This window comes from Oncorhynchus nerka, linkage group LG11 (assembly GCF_034236695.1).
Source record: "Oncorhynchus nerka isolate Pitt River linkage group LG11, Oner_Uvic_2.0, whole genome shotgun sequence".
Lineage (NCBI taxonomy): Eukaryota > Metazoa > Chordata > Actinopteri > Salmoniformes > Salmonidae > Oncorhynchus > Oncorhynchus nerka.
In genome coordinates this window covers 31566961-31580636 of record NC_088406.1, presented here as the reverse complement: position 1 = coordinate 31580636, position 13676 = coordinate 31566961, and the positions used below count along the sequence as shown (strand labels likewise).

General features: G+C 41.7%; 1 protein-coding gene across 31 annotated transcripts; it reads right to left on the bottom strand.

Moving 5' to 3' along the window:
• Window positions 1-236: 236 nt before the first annotated feature.
• LOC115136682 (adapter SH3BGRL-like) lies at window positions 237-13497 on the bottom strand. Of its 31 annotated transcripts, none has more exons than XR_010465040.1 (13): window positions 13300-13497; window positions 12576-12761; window positions 12362-12442; window positions 11833-12009; window positions 10232-10420; window positions 8441-8470; window positions 8318-8344; window positions 5941-5967; window positions 5140-5163; window positions 4765-4791; window positions 3843-3928; window positions 2167-2230; window positions 237-1263 (listed from the first exon to the last, which is right to left on the bottom strand). XR_010465040.1 is itself a non-coding variant. In XM_065024400.1 (13 exons), the coding sequence occupies exons 1-12, from the start codon at window positions 13342-13344 to the stop codon at window positions 2182-2184; spliced, it is 939 nt and encodes a 312-aa protein (XP_064880472.1). In that variant the 5' UTR covers window positions 13345-13496; the 3' UTR covers window positions 237-1263; window positions 2167-2181. The 31 variants fall into 31 exon arrangements, 28 of the variants coding, with proteins under 28 accessions (XP_064880472.1, XP_064880475.1, XP_064880474.1 ...); XR_010465039.1 differs by having other exon boundaries at window positions 2167-2227; XM_065024400.1 differs by having other exon boundaries at window positions 3852-3928; window positions 13300-13496.
• Window positions 13498-13676: the final 179 nt, after the last annotated feature.

Sequence of the window (13676 nt, the reverse complement as noted above, 5' to 3'; positions counted from 1 at the left end):
CACTTGTAATACTTTATGCATATGTGGACATAAATGTGTCCTTGGTTTTCTTTTCCACTGAATTATTTTCACGGTGCAATACCCTCCTCCCTAGCTCTTTCTGGAGTCCCCAGAGATAGGCTTTACACTGAGCTACATCCTGTTGACTTGACCTTGCACTGCCCAGCCCTAACATTGTACACTGATCTATAAATAAAACCCAATGAATTGAAAATAGAACATAATAGGCCATGGGGAGCTGTTCACACCATTCAACTTTATTGGCATTTCACTTCTCTTACATCTAGGGGGATCTCTTAGTCATCCACATCATTTTACATTCAACAAAGTGCACAGTAGATCAGCAGATAGTAACGTTCAGTGAATGGTGTCCAGTAGCTGCAAACACAGTCATAAAGCACACTACATGAGGGTTGTCACTAGTTTCCACAGCCACAAAGTCATAATTATGGTTAAACCCCGCCCATTTCTACAATTAATATTTTACCCAACCCAACCACACTGCTAACCTTATGGTTAACCCTAACCTTAAAGTAAGACCAAAAGCAATTTATGGAATCTGACTTTGTACACTAGCCTATGAAAGCTAGTGTAAACCCTACACAAGGGTCTTTCTCATGTTGGATTGAGACATAGAGTCACTGGGTTGCATTCACACATATAGATCTAACATATTTGCTGGCATCGAGTGAGAGGCACTGCATTGATAGATCTGTTTCAGTCTGAGATTATAAGTCCATTCAGAGTGATCTTCACTCAGATTCTCACAGGGTTATAGCTGTCCGTCATTGACTGCTAAGTTGTTGGTGGTGACATCATCCTATACAAACTGTGGTATAAAACTACCATTTTCAATTTGAAACATGAGAAGTATGTTTGAAATCTTTAAAACACTTAACATATGACTGTGTATGTACAATTAGAAAAGCTGCTGAAAAAAACAAACTGATAACACTATGTAATTGTGCTACACACTGGATGGAAGCTACTATAAACTAACCATGTTATACAAATGAAGTACAGCAACACATCCTCTCTAGTCCTAGTCCCCTACGCAATATAAACATCTGGTAAAACAGGGGGTTATCTCTGGAGTATGGGTGGGCCGTACAGACAAGTGTGTGATTGGCAGGTTTCAGCCAGCAGGGTCCAGCAGGGGAACATGTGCATTCACAGTGAGCAGGTGGGGGCATCGTGGGTAGTGGGATGGGTGTGGGACGGTCTGAGGGGTCAGGAAGGATCGGAACAGGGGGTCTCTCGAGGCTGGAAGACAAAAAAAGGTCACCAATGCGCCGCTGTTAGTGGCTGTGGGTCCTAAGCTTCCAGTCACCATGGTGCCCAAACTGCCCAAGCCTCCCTGAGTGCCAGTCCCTCCCGAGGCTCTTCAGTAGCTCACTTAACTGCTTTCTCTAACTGGGCGTGACAGGTTTTTTTTTTTTTCAGGGAGGGGTTGTGGTGGGCTATGCCATCCGATCTCAGGCTGTTCCCTCTCATCAACCCAAATATCTCCTGAAGAGAGCAGAGTCTTTTCCTACACTACTGGAGAGTGGCGATGAGTGCGGCTTTGAAGATTACGATTATTATAATCATCATCACTGCCGCAGGAAAAGAAAAGAGAATTCATGAGATATAGTTTTATATGGATGTTCTTTGGATCCTTCAGGCATTCTGTGCTTGCTAAAGCTTTTTGTGTAGAGACTGGTGACAGTCCCCGTTAAATAGACCAATGCTCTGTTCTCTCTAGCTTCTCTGACAGAACACTTATGAAAACACACAGCTACCAATACAGGACAGCAACAGTGTACATTACATACAGGGATTATATCCTCACTTTACACTGGTTGGTTTATGTGGTTTTCTAGGATTAATATATGTAATCTGTATGATATCATACAGATTATAACCTAGGTACATGTAGGGCACTAAACAATTCAATGGTTTAATAATTCCAGTATGACAAGACATTTGCTAAAAGGGTCAAAAAGGAACAGAGTAATACATGTACTGAATAGTTTTCTATTTAAATTACTCTAAAAAGACATTCAGTAACTAGAAAACATGTTTATGAGATGCAGCCATCAGTTCACTGCAAACTACATGCTCTAATACTGCCACCCAGTGGCAGAGAAGAGAATTCCAATTAAGCAATAAATAAGTGTATTTTACCTGGGCAGTAGTAAATCACATCCTAAACCTTTCCTGGCTGTTACTACTCGTCCTCTTCTTCCTGCTGAGAAAAGAAAAGTGAGTAATGGCAACGTTGATGACAAGGTAAAGCAAGTCATTGTAAATAAGAATTTGTTCTTAACTGACTTTCCTAGTTAAATAAAGGTTAAATTAATATAAAAAAGAAGAGGAGAACAAAGATATCCTACTCAGTACTATCAATATAAGAGCCAAACTGTAGTTTAACTCCAAAGCGCCCGTCTTAAATTAAGTGATATCACTCAGCTGTGCTTGATTACAGTTTAGAAAGATTAGTGAGAAGTGGAAAAACTGATTTCATTCAGATACGGCAGTCATCATCATCATCAATAACCATAACAAAGATTCAGTAGAATATTCAGTAGAAGGCTTCTCAAAGTGGAACAAGAGTCTTTGCACCAAGGTGAACACTGGCGAGAACTTTTTCTTCTTTCTCCTTTGCATAAGGGGGGTCCAGCAGAGGGGAAAAGGAAAAGTTATTGTGTATAGTTGGGTTAAAATGGAGTAAAACCATATTACATTCCACGGGAGGCATCAAGAAAACAGGTAGGAGAGATGAGGATGGGAAGACATTAGGAATATATCCATTACTTAGGCCTAGGGAACAAGTTATCCACAGGGATACGGCACCATTCCCTTAACTGCCAGTGAAGGAGTAAGAGTAGTGTGGGCCTTTAAGCAAGGCCCTCTATGAGGTGGTGTCATACGATGTGAAACTGCAAGGCACTGCATACTTCACAAATCATCCGACCACATTCACTCCAAGGTGCATGTGTTGGGTTGAGCATGTTGTTGCTCTAATGCAATTAGCTACATTTCTACAAGCGTAAATAGCCTTTACGCTATGGGTGACATTTTAAAAAGGTGATACAGTGCAATTATTTAGTCCTGTGACCAAGTAATTCACTGTTTTTAATGACAACGTAACGAACAACTTGCTTGTGGATATAGTGCTTGCTGTGTATTCAAGATTTGATAAATAATGTCCACAATAACAAATGATTTAAAGCAGTGTAATCTGGTGCAACGTATCGGACACTGCCAAGATCTTGTTGTGGGGGAGCATTGCACAATAACAAACAGTCCATTCATCTTCTGCTGTGCTTGTCCTGTCCACACTCAGTCTCAAGACTCTTCTTTGAAAGAGAAGCCATGCCAATGGCTTTTTAAACATCACGGTTGTCATCAAGTTCTGGTCAAGTCACTAGGGATCCCTATGCAACACCGTAAGATCCAATTCACAAGTATGTCTATGTGTCAGACTTGTGATCATGTGCGCAGGGGCAGATCTTGACACCAAACGATGCATGTCACCTGTTATGAAACATCCACTGGCACAATGCAACAGAATACTCAAGCCTCCACGTAAACCAATGGACAATGACCTCATCTCAGTCGAACTGCATCAAAACCAGAACCAGAGTCCAGAGAAAATCCAATCATTTCGAAAGATTAAAGACAGCATAGCACAGGAGTGATGATGGCAGCCTTGGGGAATAAGAAAGTAGAGATCTCTTCACAAACCCACACTAAAACACTAAATCCACATATGAAGGAGTAGCGTCATGCATAGGATCCATTTACTCCACGTCAGGGGCCACACCATGCAATGGGCTGGGAGCACAGCCAGAATATACCTCTGTTACCTCTGGGGCCTCTTCTTCTTCCTAAGGATGGGGATATCAGGGGTTTTGAGCATTTCAAAGGCAAGAGATACAATGGCCTATATTTGAGATAAGTGAAACGGCATGTCACTAAGGAGACTACAAGAGGGAGGAAAACCCTGTGCTACTTAATGTTCCCACTATTATTATTATTACCATAAGTGTACCGAATGACTGTGTTTGCGATGTTGTGTCTGTCATGCTGCACACCATCAGTTATCTGTACCACAAAGACCACCACCCATGCAGAAGCAGAGACAAATAGAGAGATAGAGACAGAGAAAGGGTGTTTCCAATCTAAGATCCACAGAAGATGCCACAAATTACAACCAGAGGAAACTCTCAACCTCACTGACTGACTCTTCTTGCTCCTGCAATGAAGGTATAGGAGGTGGAGGAGAGCAAGAAAGGGGAGAAAGAACACAGCAGAAGGAGAGAGAGCAAAAAGCAGTGTGTGTGTGAGAGAAACAGAGAGAGGGAGAAAGAGAGAGAGGGAGAAACAGGCAGAGAGGGAGGGAGAGAGACAGAAAGGGATAGAGAGAGAGAGAAAGTGAAGACTATTCTAAAATCAGTATGAATGACAATGTTGGGTTTCTCTATTATGGTCTGTGTTCTGATGGCTACCAGAGTTACCATGTTGCTCATCCAACGATTGAGATATCATTATCTGGCATGAGTGAGAGGGCTAAAGGAATACAGTAAGGGCTACAGTCTGTTCAGATGCCATACGTCGGTGAGATAGGTTTGTTTAATCTACATCAAAAGTAGTGGAGGAGGAAATTGAAGGAATGTTGAATAAACTCTGCAAGGTGTGGACGCAAGAAAAGCAGCATTGATAGAATGATGGAGAGGTAGAGGGGGGACAAATGTAGTTTGAAAACACATATCAATCTACCTCAAGCTGTCGCAGCTCTTCTTCCTCCTAGAAAGGACGAGATTAAGTGTCAGTGGTGTGAATGGAGAGGTCAGAGGTGACACCAGAGGCATGCGCTATAGGAAAAGTCCGTTATTTTTTAATGGAATCTACATGTATAGTTCAGGCTGGCAGGAAGGAAGCAGCTACAGGACTAGGGAAGAAATTAGGAAGAAGAAGGCTAAAAGAGAGGGGAGACAGACAGACAGAGGTTCGGAGGGAGTGAACACAGGCTACGGATGAGGGGCAAACGGCAGATAGATCACACAAAGCCTTCTGATCTCTGCCACACAAACCCACACAGCTGGTGACTAAGGGAACAACCGGAGAAATTCACAGCCGCAGACACCCAGTTACCTCCGACCCCAAATCCTCTTCTCCCTGGAAAACCAAACCAAGAGACGGGGAAAAGGGCAAAGGGGGGGAGGGGTCAATGTGTGGAGGAGGTACAAGGAGATGCTGGAGGAAGAGACCCTCTTGCAAATAGCTTTACATGCATGATTCAACATGAACCAAGCTGGAGCCCTAAAATATTTAGATAAACTTCATTATCTTTATGTGACTTTATTGGATTTATTTAGATGTACAATCCTTGTTACTGTATCTGTTTTAACTACTTATACAATATATCTTTCAATGTAGACACTAAACAGAGTAGCAGCTAAACGAGCATGACATATTTCTAAATAAAATCATAAAAGTATCTTATCAAATGACAAATATGAATGTTATTGACTAGAGTATCTAATGATTATGTCTCTAAGGTGGCATGTCATAGAACAAATCAGTAGTGTTCTAAAACTGTGTCAAGGATTAAGATGAAATGCATCCGAACATACAGCAATCCCTCCACAGCAGACCTGTGGAAAATGGGAAGGGGTCAAAAACAACAAAAGTGGATCTGGAGTTGTAAGTCATGGGACTTCGAAGGAAGAGGGGTTTCAAGCATTCAACATTACACAAGAAAAGCTACAACAAAGAAGAATGTGAGGTTAGTTGTCTGGATGTCGGACATAGATCACAATCACAAGGATGCCAACAAACTACATTAAAACTGAACACCCAAGGCCCTTCGCACAGAAATTGAGACTACAGTATATAATGGATACGATTTAAGGACTGAACACTACAGCTATAGAACATTCAAAGTAGATCTACCTCAGAAACCGGCTGATCGTCTTCTCCCTAAAACAACAAATAGCAGTGATTAGCTTTGGATCAACTCACTAGCTTTCACCAGGTTACTGGTAACTAGGAAATAGAGATTTTAACAAATTGATTATTACTACAATCCAATAACATCACAAGTGCTTTGATATCTATTGACACGTTGCACATAAATGCTGAAGGATATATTCAGTTGAACTTATTCAATAGCATATAACTTTATATCTTATCAATAACGAGTTTATAGTGGTTCACTCTGTAGAGAACAACAGTGCCCTGGGTAACACGAACACATGTCTTGGTTTACATTGTGTCTGTTTGTTTGTGCCACAGCACATTTTATTCAATACCAGCATTGCAATACCAGCATTCGCTTCTGAACCCAACAGAACACAACAGAGGTATGAGACATTAAAAGAATGTGATATTTGACCTTTTCTGATCAGTCAGGCTTTTGCCTTCATATAACATTTACCATTCTCAATACAGCTTTCAAGTCACAATAAAAACATTTATTAATGAATTAAGCTGCTGTTGCAAGTGTATACAGATGGCATGTTATTAAGCATGTATGACGTAATCATGTTTCGTTACAATGGCTAGCTGACATTGCTGGGCCTGGGCCTGGGCATTGGCAAAGAAACTTCATAGTACTGATTTATAATCAGTGACTATGGCCAGGAAAACGTAGACCTAACATGCTTATTTCCCTTTTAGACCTACATGTACAGTGGGGCAAAAAAGTATTTAGTCACCCACCAATTGTGCAAGTTCTCCATACTTAAAAAAGATGAGAGAGGCCTGTAATTTTCATCGTAGGTACACTTCAACTATGACAGACAAAATGAGAAAAAAAATCCAGAAAATCACATTGTAGGATTTTTTATGAATTTATTTGCAAATGATGGTGGAAAATAAGTATTTGGTCACCTACAAACAAGCAAGATTTCTGGCTCTCACAGACCTGTAACTTCCTCTTTAAGAGGCTTCTCTGTCCTCCACTCATTACCTGTGTTAATGGCACCTGTTTGAACTTGTTATCAGTATAAAAGACACCTGTCCACAACCTCAAACAGTCACACTCCAAACTCCACTATGGCCAAGACCAAAGAGCTCTCAAAGGACACCAGAAACATTGTAGACCTGCACCAGGCTGGGAAGACTGAATCTGCAATAGGTAAGCAGCTTGGTTTGAAGAAATCATCTGTGGGAGCAATTGTTAGGAAATGGAAGACAAACAAGACAAGACCACTGATAATCTCCCTGGATCTGGGGCTCCACACAAGATCTCAACCCGTGAGGTCAAAATGATCACAAGAACGGTGAGCAAAAATGTCATATGGTCAGATGAAACCAAAATATAACTTTTTGGTAAAAACTCAACTCGTCGTGTTTGGAGGACAAAGAATGCTGAGTTGCATCCAAAGAACACCATACCTACAGTGAAGCATGGGGGTGGAAACACCATGCTTTGGGGCTGTTTTTCTGCAAAGGGACCAGGATGACTGATCTGTGTAAAGGAAAGAATGAATGGGGCCATGTATCGTGAGATTTTGAGTGAAAACCTCCTTCCATCAGCAAGGGCATTGAAGATGAAACGTGGCTGGGTCTTTCAGCATGACAATGATCCCTAACACACCTCCCAGGCAACGAAGGAGTGGCTTCGTAAGAAGCATTTCAAGGTTCTGGAGTGGCCTAGCCAGTCTCCAGATCTCAACCCCATAGAAAATCTTTGGAGGGAGTTGAAAGTCTGTGTTGCCCAGCAACAGCCCCAAACCATCACTGCTCTAGAGGAGATCTGCATGGAGCAATGGGCCAAAAAAACAGCAACAGTGTGTGAAAACCTTGTGAAGACTTACAGAAAACGTTTGACCACTGTCATTGCCAACAAAGGGTATATAACAAAGTATTGAGATGACCAAATACTTATTTTCCACCATCATTTGCAAATAAATTCATTAAAAATCCTACAATGTGATTTTCTGGATTTTTTTTCTCATTTTGTCTGTCATAGTTGAAGTGTACCTATGATGAAAATTACAGGCCTCTCTCATCTTTTTAAGTGGGAGAACTTGCACAATTGGTGGCTGACTAAATACTTTTTTGCCCCACTGTATATGCTTTGTTGAGAATAGTTGAATGACTAAAATATATACAAGATAATAATTTACTTTATTCCATAATATTAGAGTTAAATAAAGGTGCAATGTACTGTAGTATGGAACCATGTGTCAGGTCTATTGGATCCAGGTTAAGAGTGTTTTTTAGTGGGGCAGATGGCACAATACAGAGAGCAGTGGCTGTTATTATTAATGACAATGCCCTTCATATCAGGCATTACTCCGGTGGACACAGTGTCGCCTGTTACCTTAGCCTCCTCATCCTCTACTTCTTCCTGTTTCGGATAAGAGAGAAAAAGAGTGAGACTGAAACATCACTCCCAAATTTGTATTTGATTTCAATACTTTTCAAAAATGTAAAAACACTTTACCTGGGCTTCTTCCTGCTTCATGGGGGCCTTCTGACAGAAAGAGGAAAAAATAGAAAATATTGTGTATCAGTATCTTTACAATGAGAGCATGACCTCAAGGAGGCATATGGGAAACAGAGAACCTCTCCTCAAACTTGAATTAGACACTTATACATGGGAGGTTGTGCAACTTGAACAGATCTCACAGATCAGGCACATTAAAGAACATGTGTGGATTTCCAGAGGACCCCCACCAACACTTACACACCTAGACATGTATGGACAGTAGAACTACACATACACACCTAGACATGGAGACACATACTACACATACACACCTAGACATGTATGGACAGTAGAACTACACATACACACCTAGACATGGATGGACAGTAGAACTACACATACACACCTAGGCATGGAGACACATATTACACATACACAACTAGGCATGGAGACACATACTACACATACACACCTAGGCATGGAGACACATACACACCGAGACATAGATGGACAGTAGAACTACACATACACACCTAGACATGAAGACACATACTACACATACACACCTAGGCATGGAGACACATACTACACATACAAACCTAGGCATGGAGACACATACTACACATACACACCTAGACATGGAGACACATACTACACATACACACCTAGGCATGGAGACACATACACACCTAGGCATGGAGACACATACTACACATACACACCTAGACATGGAGACACATACTACACATACACACCTAGGCATGGAGACACATACTACACATACACACCTAGGCATGGAGACACATACTACACATACACACCTAGGCATGGAGACACATACTACACATACACACCTAGACATGGAGACACATACTACACATACACACCTAGACATGGAGACACATACTACACATACACACCTAGGCATGGAGACACATACTACACATACACACCTAGGCATGGAGACACATACTACACATACACACCTAGACATGGAGACACATAGTACACATACACACCTAGGCATGGAGACACATACTACACATACACACCTAGACATGGAGACACATACTACACATACACACCTAGACATGGAGACACATACTACACATACACACCTAGACATAGATGGACAGTAGAACTACACATACACACCTAGACATGGATGGACAGTAGAACTACACATACACACCTAGACATGGAGACACATACTACACCTACACACCTAGGCATGGAGACACATAGTACACATACACACCTAGGCATGGAGACACATACTACACATACACACCTAGACATGGAGACACATAGTACACATACACACCTAGGCATGGAGAAAGCACAAGTATTTCGCTACACTCACATTAACATCTGCTAACCATGTGTATGTGACCAATAAAATGTGATTTTTGACATACTATACATACACACCTAGACATTGATGTGGAACAAAGAACATAGTACATATCAAGGAAAATCAAGAACAATGACGACACAAAGGCTGCAAATGGAGTCAATTAAAACAAAAATACAAAACAGCCAACAAAGAGATTACAGTTAACTGCACCAGAACAGAGGTTAAACATCCAACAGATCGAAGGAATAATAGAACAGTCAACAGAAACAGCTACAGAACAGTCATTTGAAACAGTCAATATAACAGTGGGTTAGTATGGTCCAGAGTTGAGAAGGAGAAGAGGACAACAGGAGCTTGAGGGAAACAAAACCCTGAGATAGAGGAAAAGACAATATTAAAGAGATGGAGGAGAGGAGATGCCACAGCACGGGATTCTGGGAGCCAATTACAGTGTCTTCTGTGGCTTCCTCTGTGTCTTCGACCGCCTCCTCCTCCTCCTTTGCCACCTTCTCTTCTGCGGCGGCGTCTTCTTCTGTGGCCTCTTCTGCTGCCTCCTCTCCTGTTTCTCCTCCCACCTCTGCTTCCACCTCCTCTGTGTGTTCATCTCCATTGAACTCCTCCATCGGAACCTCTCTTTTCTAGAGTGAAAACAACAATGTGCCATCAAGGGGGAAAAAACGATGTGTTAGAATAGGAATGACACAGCAGCTGTCATGGGCACACATCAAACACCAAGAGGGGAGCAGCCCTACTGCTGGAGTCACATGTTCAAAGACATCACAGAGTAAGGCATCAGCATCAGCAGCTCCTCTGAGTAAAGAAAAATGCATGAATAAATTAAGGGGAATTACATATGGCTGCAAGATGATGAATATCAGTATATTGTGCTGTGGAGAGAAATGAGAGATTTGCAATGATGTATTGTGTAGCAAGGAAGACTGCATATTATCACACTGGCGGAAGCCAGCTAAATCAGTACAGTCAACAGTATCAATAAAATAACTGTCATTACCTCAACATCGCAACTTAAATGGAAAATAAACTGGCCTGGTACTCTGGAGAACAGCGAAAGCAGAGGGATCAATTTGCACTCTTCTGGAAACCGCACCATCTAAAAGCCAGTGGGATTTATTAGAGGGAAATCACAGGTTCCGCTGGGCAATATTTATCTGCTGTCCCTGGCCCCCTCCTTGAAAAAAATAAACAATTCCTTTCTCTGTGATGCTCATGCACCAGCATCCCAAAGTGAGTTGAGAAGTTTAAGTTTGCCTAATGTACTTCTTTTTAAAATCTCCATATAAATGTTCATATCATCATTTTTTACAACAGCATCAGCATGCTCTTCTGTAAGAACAGACTACAGATGAAATATAAACACAATGAAACACTATTAAAGTGAGAAATGTACACGTTAATTAATGAGGCATGGTTACACTGTGCTTAAACCAACTCTAAATTGACACTCATCCATGCAATGAGAGGATTAGCAACATTACTGGTTACTTGGTAATCGTCCATGGAAAATGAAACCAACAGGAGTTAACTGGAGAAATGGTTAAGGTTATGCTGTATGGGAGGAAACCGGGGGAGAAATGGTTAAGGTTATGCTGTATGGGAGGAAACCGGGGGAGAAATGGTTAAGGTTATGCTGTATGGGAGGAAACCGGGGGAGAAATGGTTAAGGTTATGCTGTATGGGAGGAAACCGGGGGAGAAATGGTTAAGGTTATGCTGTATGGGAGGAAACCGGGGGAGAAATGGTTAAGGTTATGCTGGATGGAAGGAAACTGGGGGGGGAAATGGTTAAGGTTATGCTGGATGGGAGGAAACCGGGGGAGAAATGATTAAGGTTATGCTGGATGGGAGGAAACTGGAGGGGAAATGGTTAAGGTTATGCTGGATGGGAGGAAACCGGGGGTGAAATGGTTAAGGTTATGCTGGATGGGAGGAAACCGGGGGAGAAATGGTTAAGGTTATGCTGGATGGGAGGAAACCGGGGGAGAAATGGTGAAGGTGAGACAGGGACTGAGGGGATAAAAGAAAGGCATTACTAGTGAGTCATCATCAAGATTCTCCTCATCAACCTCCTCAGCTTCAAGGTTCTCTTCATCCTCAGCATCATCAGTTCCGTTCTCAACGGTCTCACTCTCAACGGTCTCAATCTCAACAGTCCCATTTTCAACAGGCCCATTCTCAAGGATAAATGCCTTTTCAGCCTCTTTCGCTTCCTGCACCAAGGAAAATTGTCAGGTTGTTTAACACAGTTGCATCATCCTCAACTAGCGTAGCATACATGTCACATCGTATCCCTCTCACACAATTAACCTCTCTAACTCCTGCTTGCCCTCCAAATGAATATGATATACAGTATGGAGTGTAAGCAGCCATGTCTGAGCAAAAACAAACTAGGACAATACATGACTGAGAATGTCAGCTAAATAAACATTAAAACAGCCTGAGTTTATTTGCATTTTAAAATCCCTTGAGTGGAAAACAGGTTGTGTTGTTGTAATCTTAAACTCAAAAGCTATATAAACATAATTTTCATTTTAGAAAAGTAAGTGAAAGTTGAATTCCAACCTTGGATCCTGGAGGAGGTGGCAGACCCAGGAAGGCAAACACTGCATTGTCTTCTTTAGCGTCAAAGAATGTCTCGTAGTCCTGTGGTAAAAGACAAATGAGACATTTCAGTTTAGTCTCTAATCGTTCTCTCAGCATTTTAATGGACATTTTCTCCCCAGCTTTACCTGGCCTATTAGTTACCACACCTTCTACATGATCTTGTTATGCTCACCCCACAGTAGCTCTCTTCATTGAAGATCTGAGGGGGTAGGGGGATCCCGTTGGTGGGCTTTTTCTCCACAGGGACATTTTCCCTCATCCACATGCGGTTGTCCTCATTGCAGGCAATGTCCAATGGAGCGTAGTCCACTTTCAGGGCCTCCAGGAACCCAAGCACATCCTGTTGCTTCTTTTTGATCTGGACCATCATACAGGTGTACAGACAGACAACACAGTATAGATAGGCTTCTGAGTTTTTCTATCATTAGGTTGGGGAGAGCAGAGTAGAAGACACTAATACATTAAGGAATCATGTTTACTTTTTGTTTTATATTTTCTGGACAAAGAATCAGTTCACATATCATATATATTCTTTGATATTGTAGATTAGGTTTGAAGTAATCCAAATATATTCCAGAAGGTTCTGCAAGTGAATGCATGGTGATTCATTTTCAACAGATTGCTATTGCAGGTTTGGAATGTGATCTCAGCGACGGTCGAGATATATAAGGAAACTCGAGTTGTCCTAGTGCTCCTTAACTGAGAAGTTAGACCAAATAACGGTACTAAAAGTTGACAAACCGCTAAATTGCCTAGGCCTATAATAACCTAAACCGATTTGAATGTGTTTGCCAGTTACATAAATGCATGTACTAAGAGCTGAACAATAGTCATGGGAAACCGGCCAAACAAAGTTAATTTAGCATTTAATAACAAAGACTCGGGTAAATGCTTACCGCTGTCGATCCTGATGAAGAAGCTAGAAATACTTTTATAACCATTTTGTTACGACGTGTTCTGTAGAATGAGGTACTAACGTAGGTTATTAAAGATACAGGCTGCCTCACCTAATAGTATAGCGTACCCAGGACATTACTCTGCGAACACAAGCCACACCACTGAGGCTATTTTTGTCCCCAAACCCTCCATCACCGCAGGATTGGTGGGCCAGGTTTTATGCGTGCAGCGCTGACCGAGTGATTGGCAACTTGAGCTGTCTGTCGGCATGGGGACCACAAAGTTAGTTTGCAGCTACATGCAAAGTGCATATATGGACAGAAATAGCCACTGACCAACAGAGCAACTAGTGAAAATAATACCAAGAGTTAAAGCG

Coding starts and splice junctions, on each gene's coding strand:
- LOC115136682 (XM_065024400.1), bottom strand. CDS start 13,344: ATGGTTATAAAAGTATTTCTAGCTTCTTCATCAGGATCGACAGCG. Junction 12,443..12,575: donor ATGAAGAGAGCTACTGTGGG/GTGAGCATAACA, acceptor CTTTTACCACAG/GACTACGAGACATTCTTTGA. Junction 5,968..8,317: donor TAGAGGATGAGGAGGCTAAG/GTAACAGGCGAC, acceptor TTGTTGTTTTAG/GGAGAAGACGATCAGCCGGT.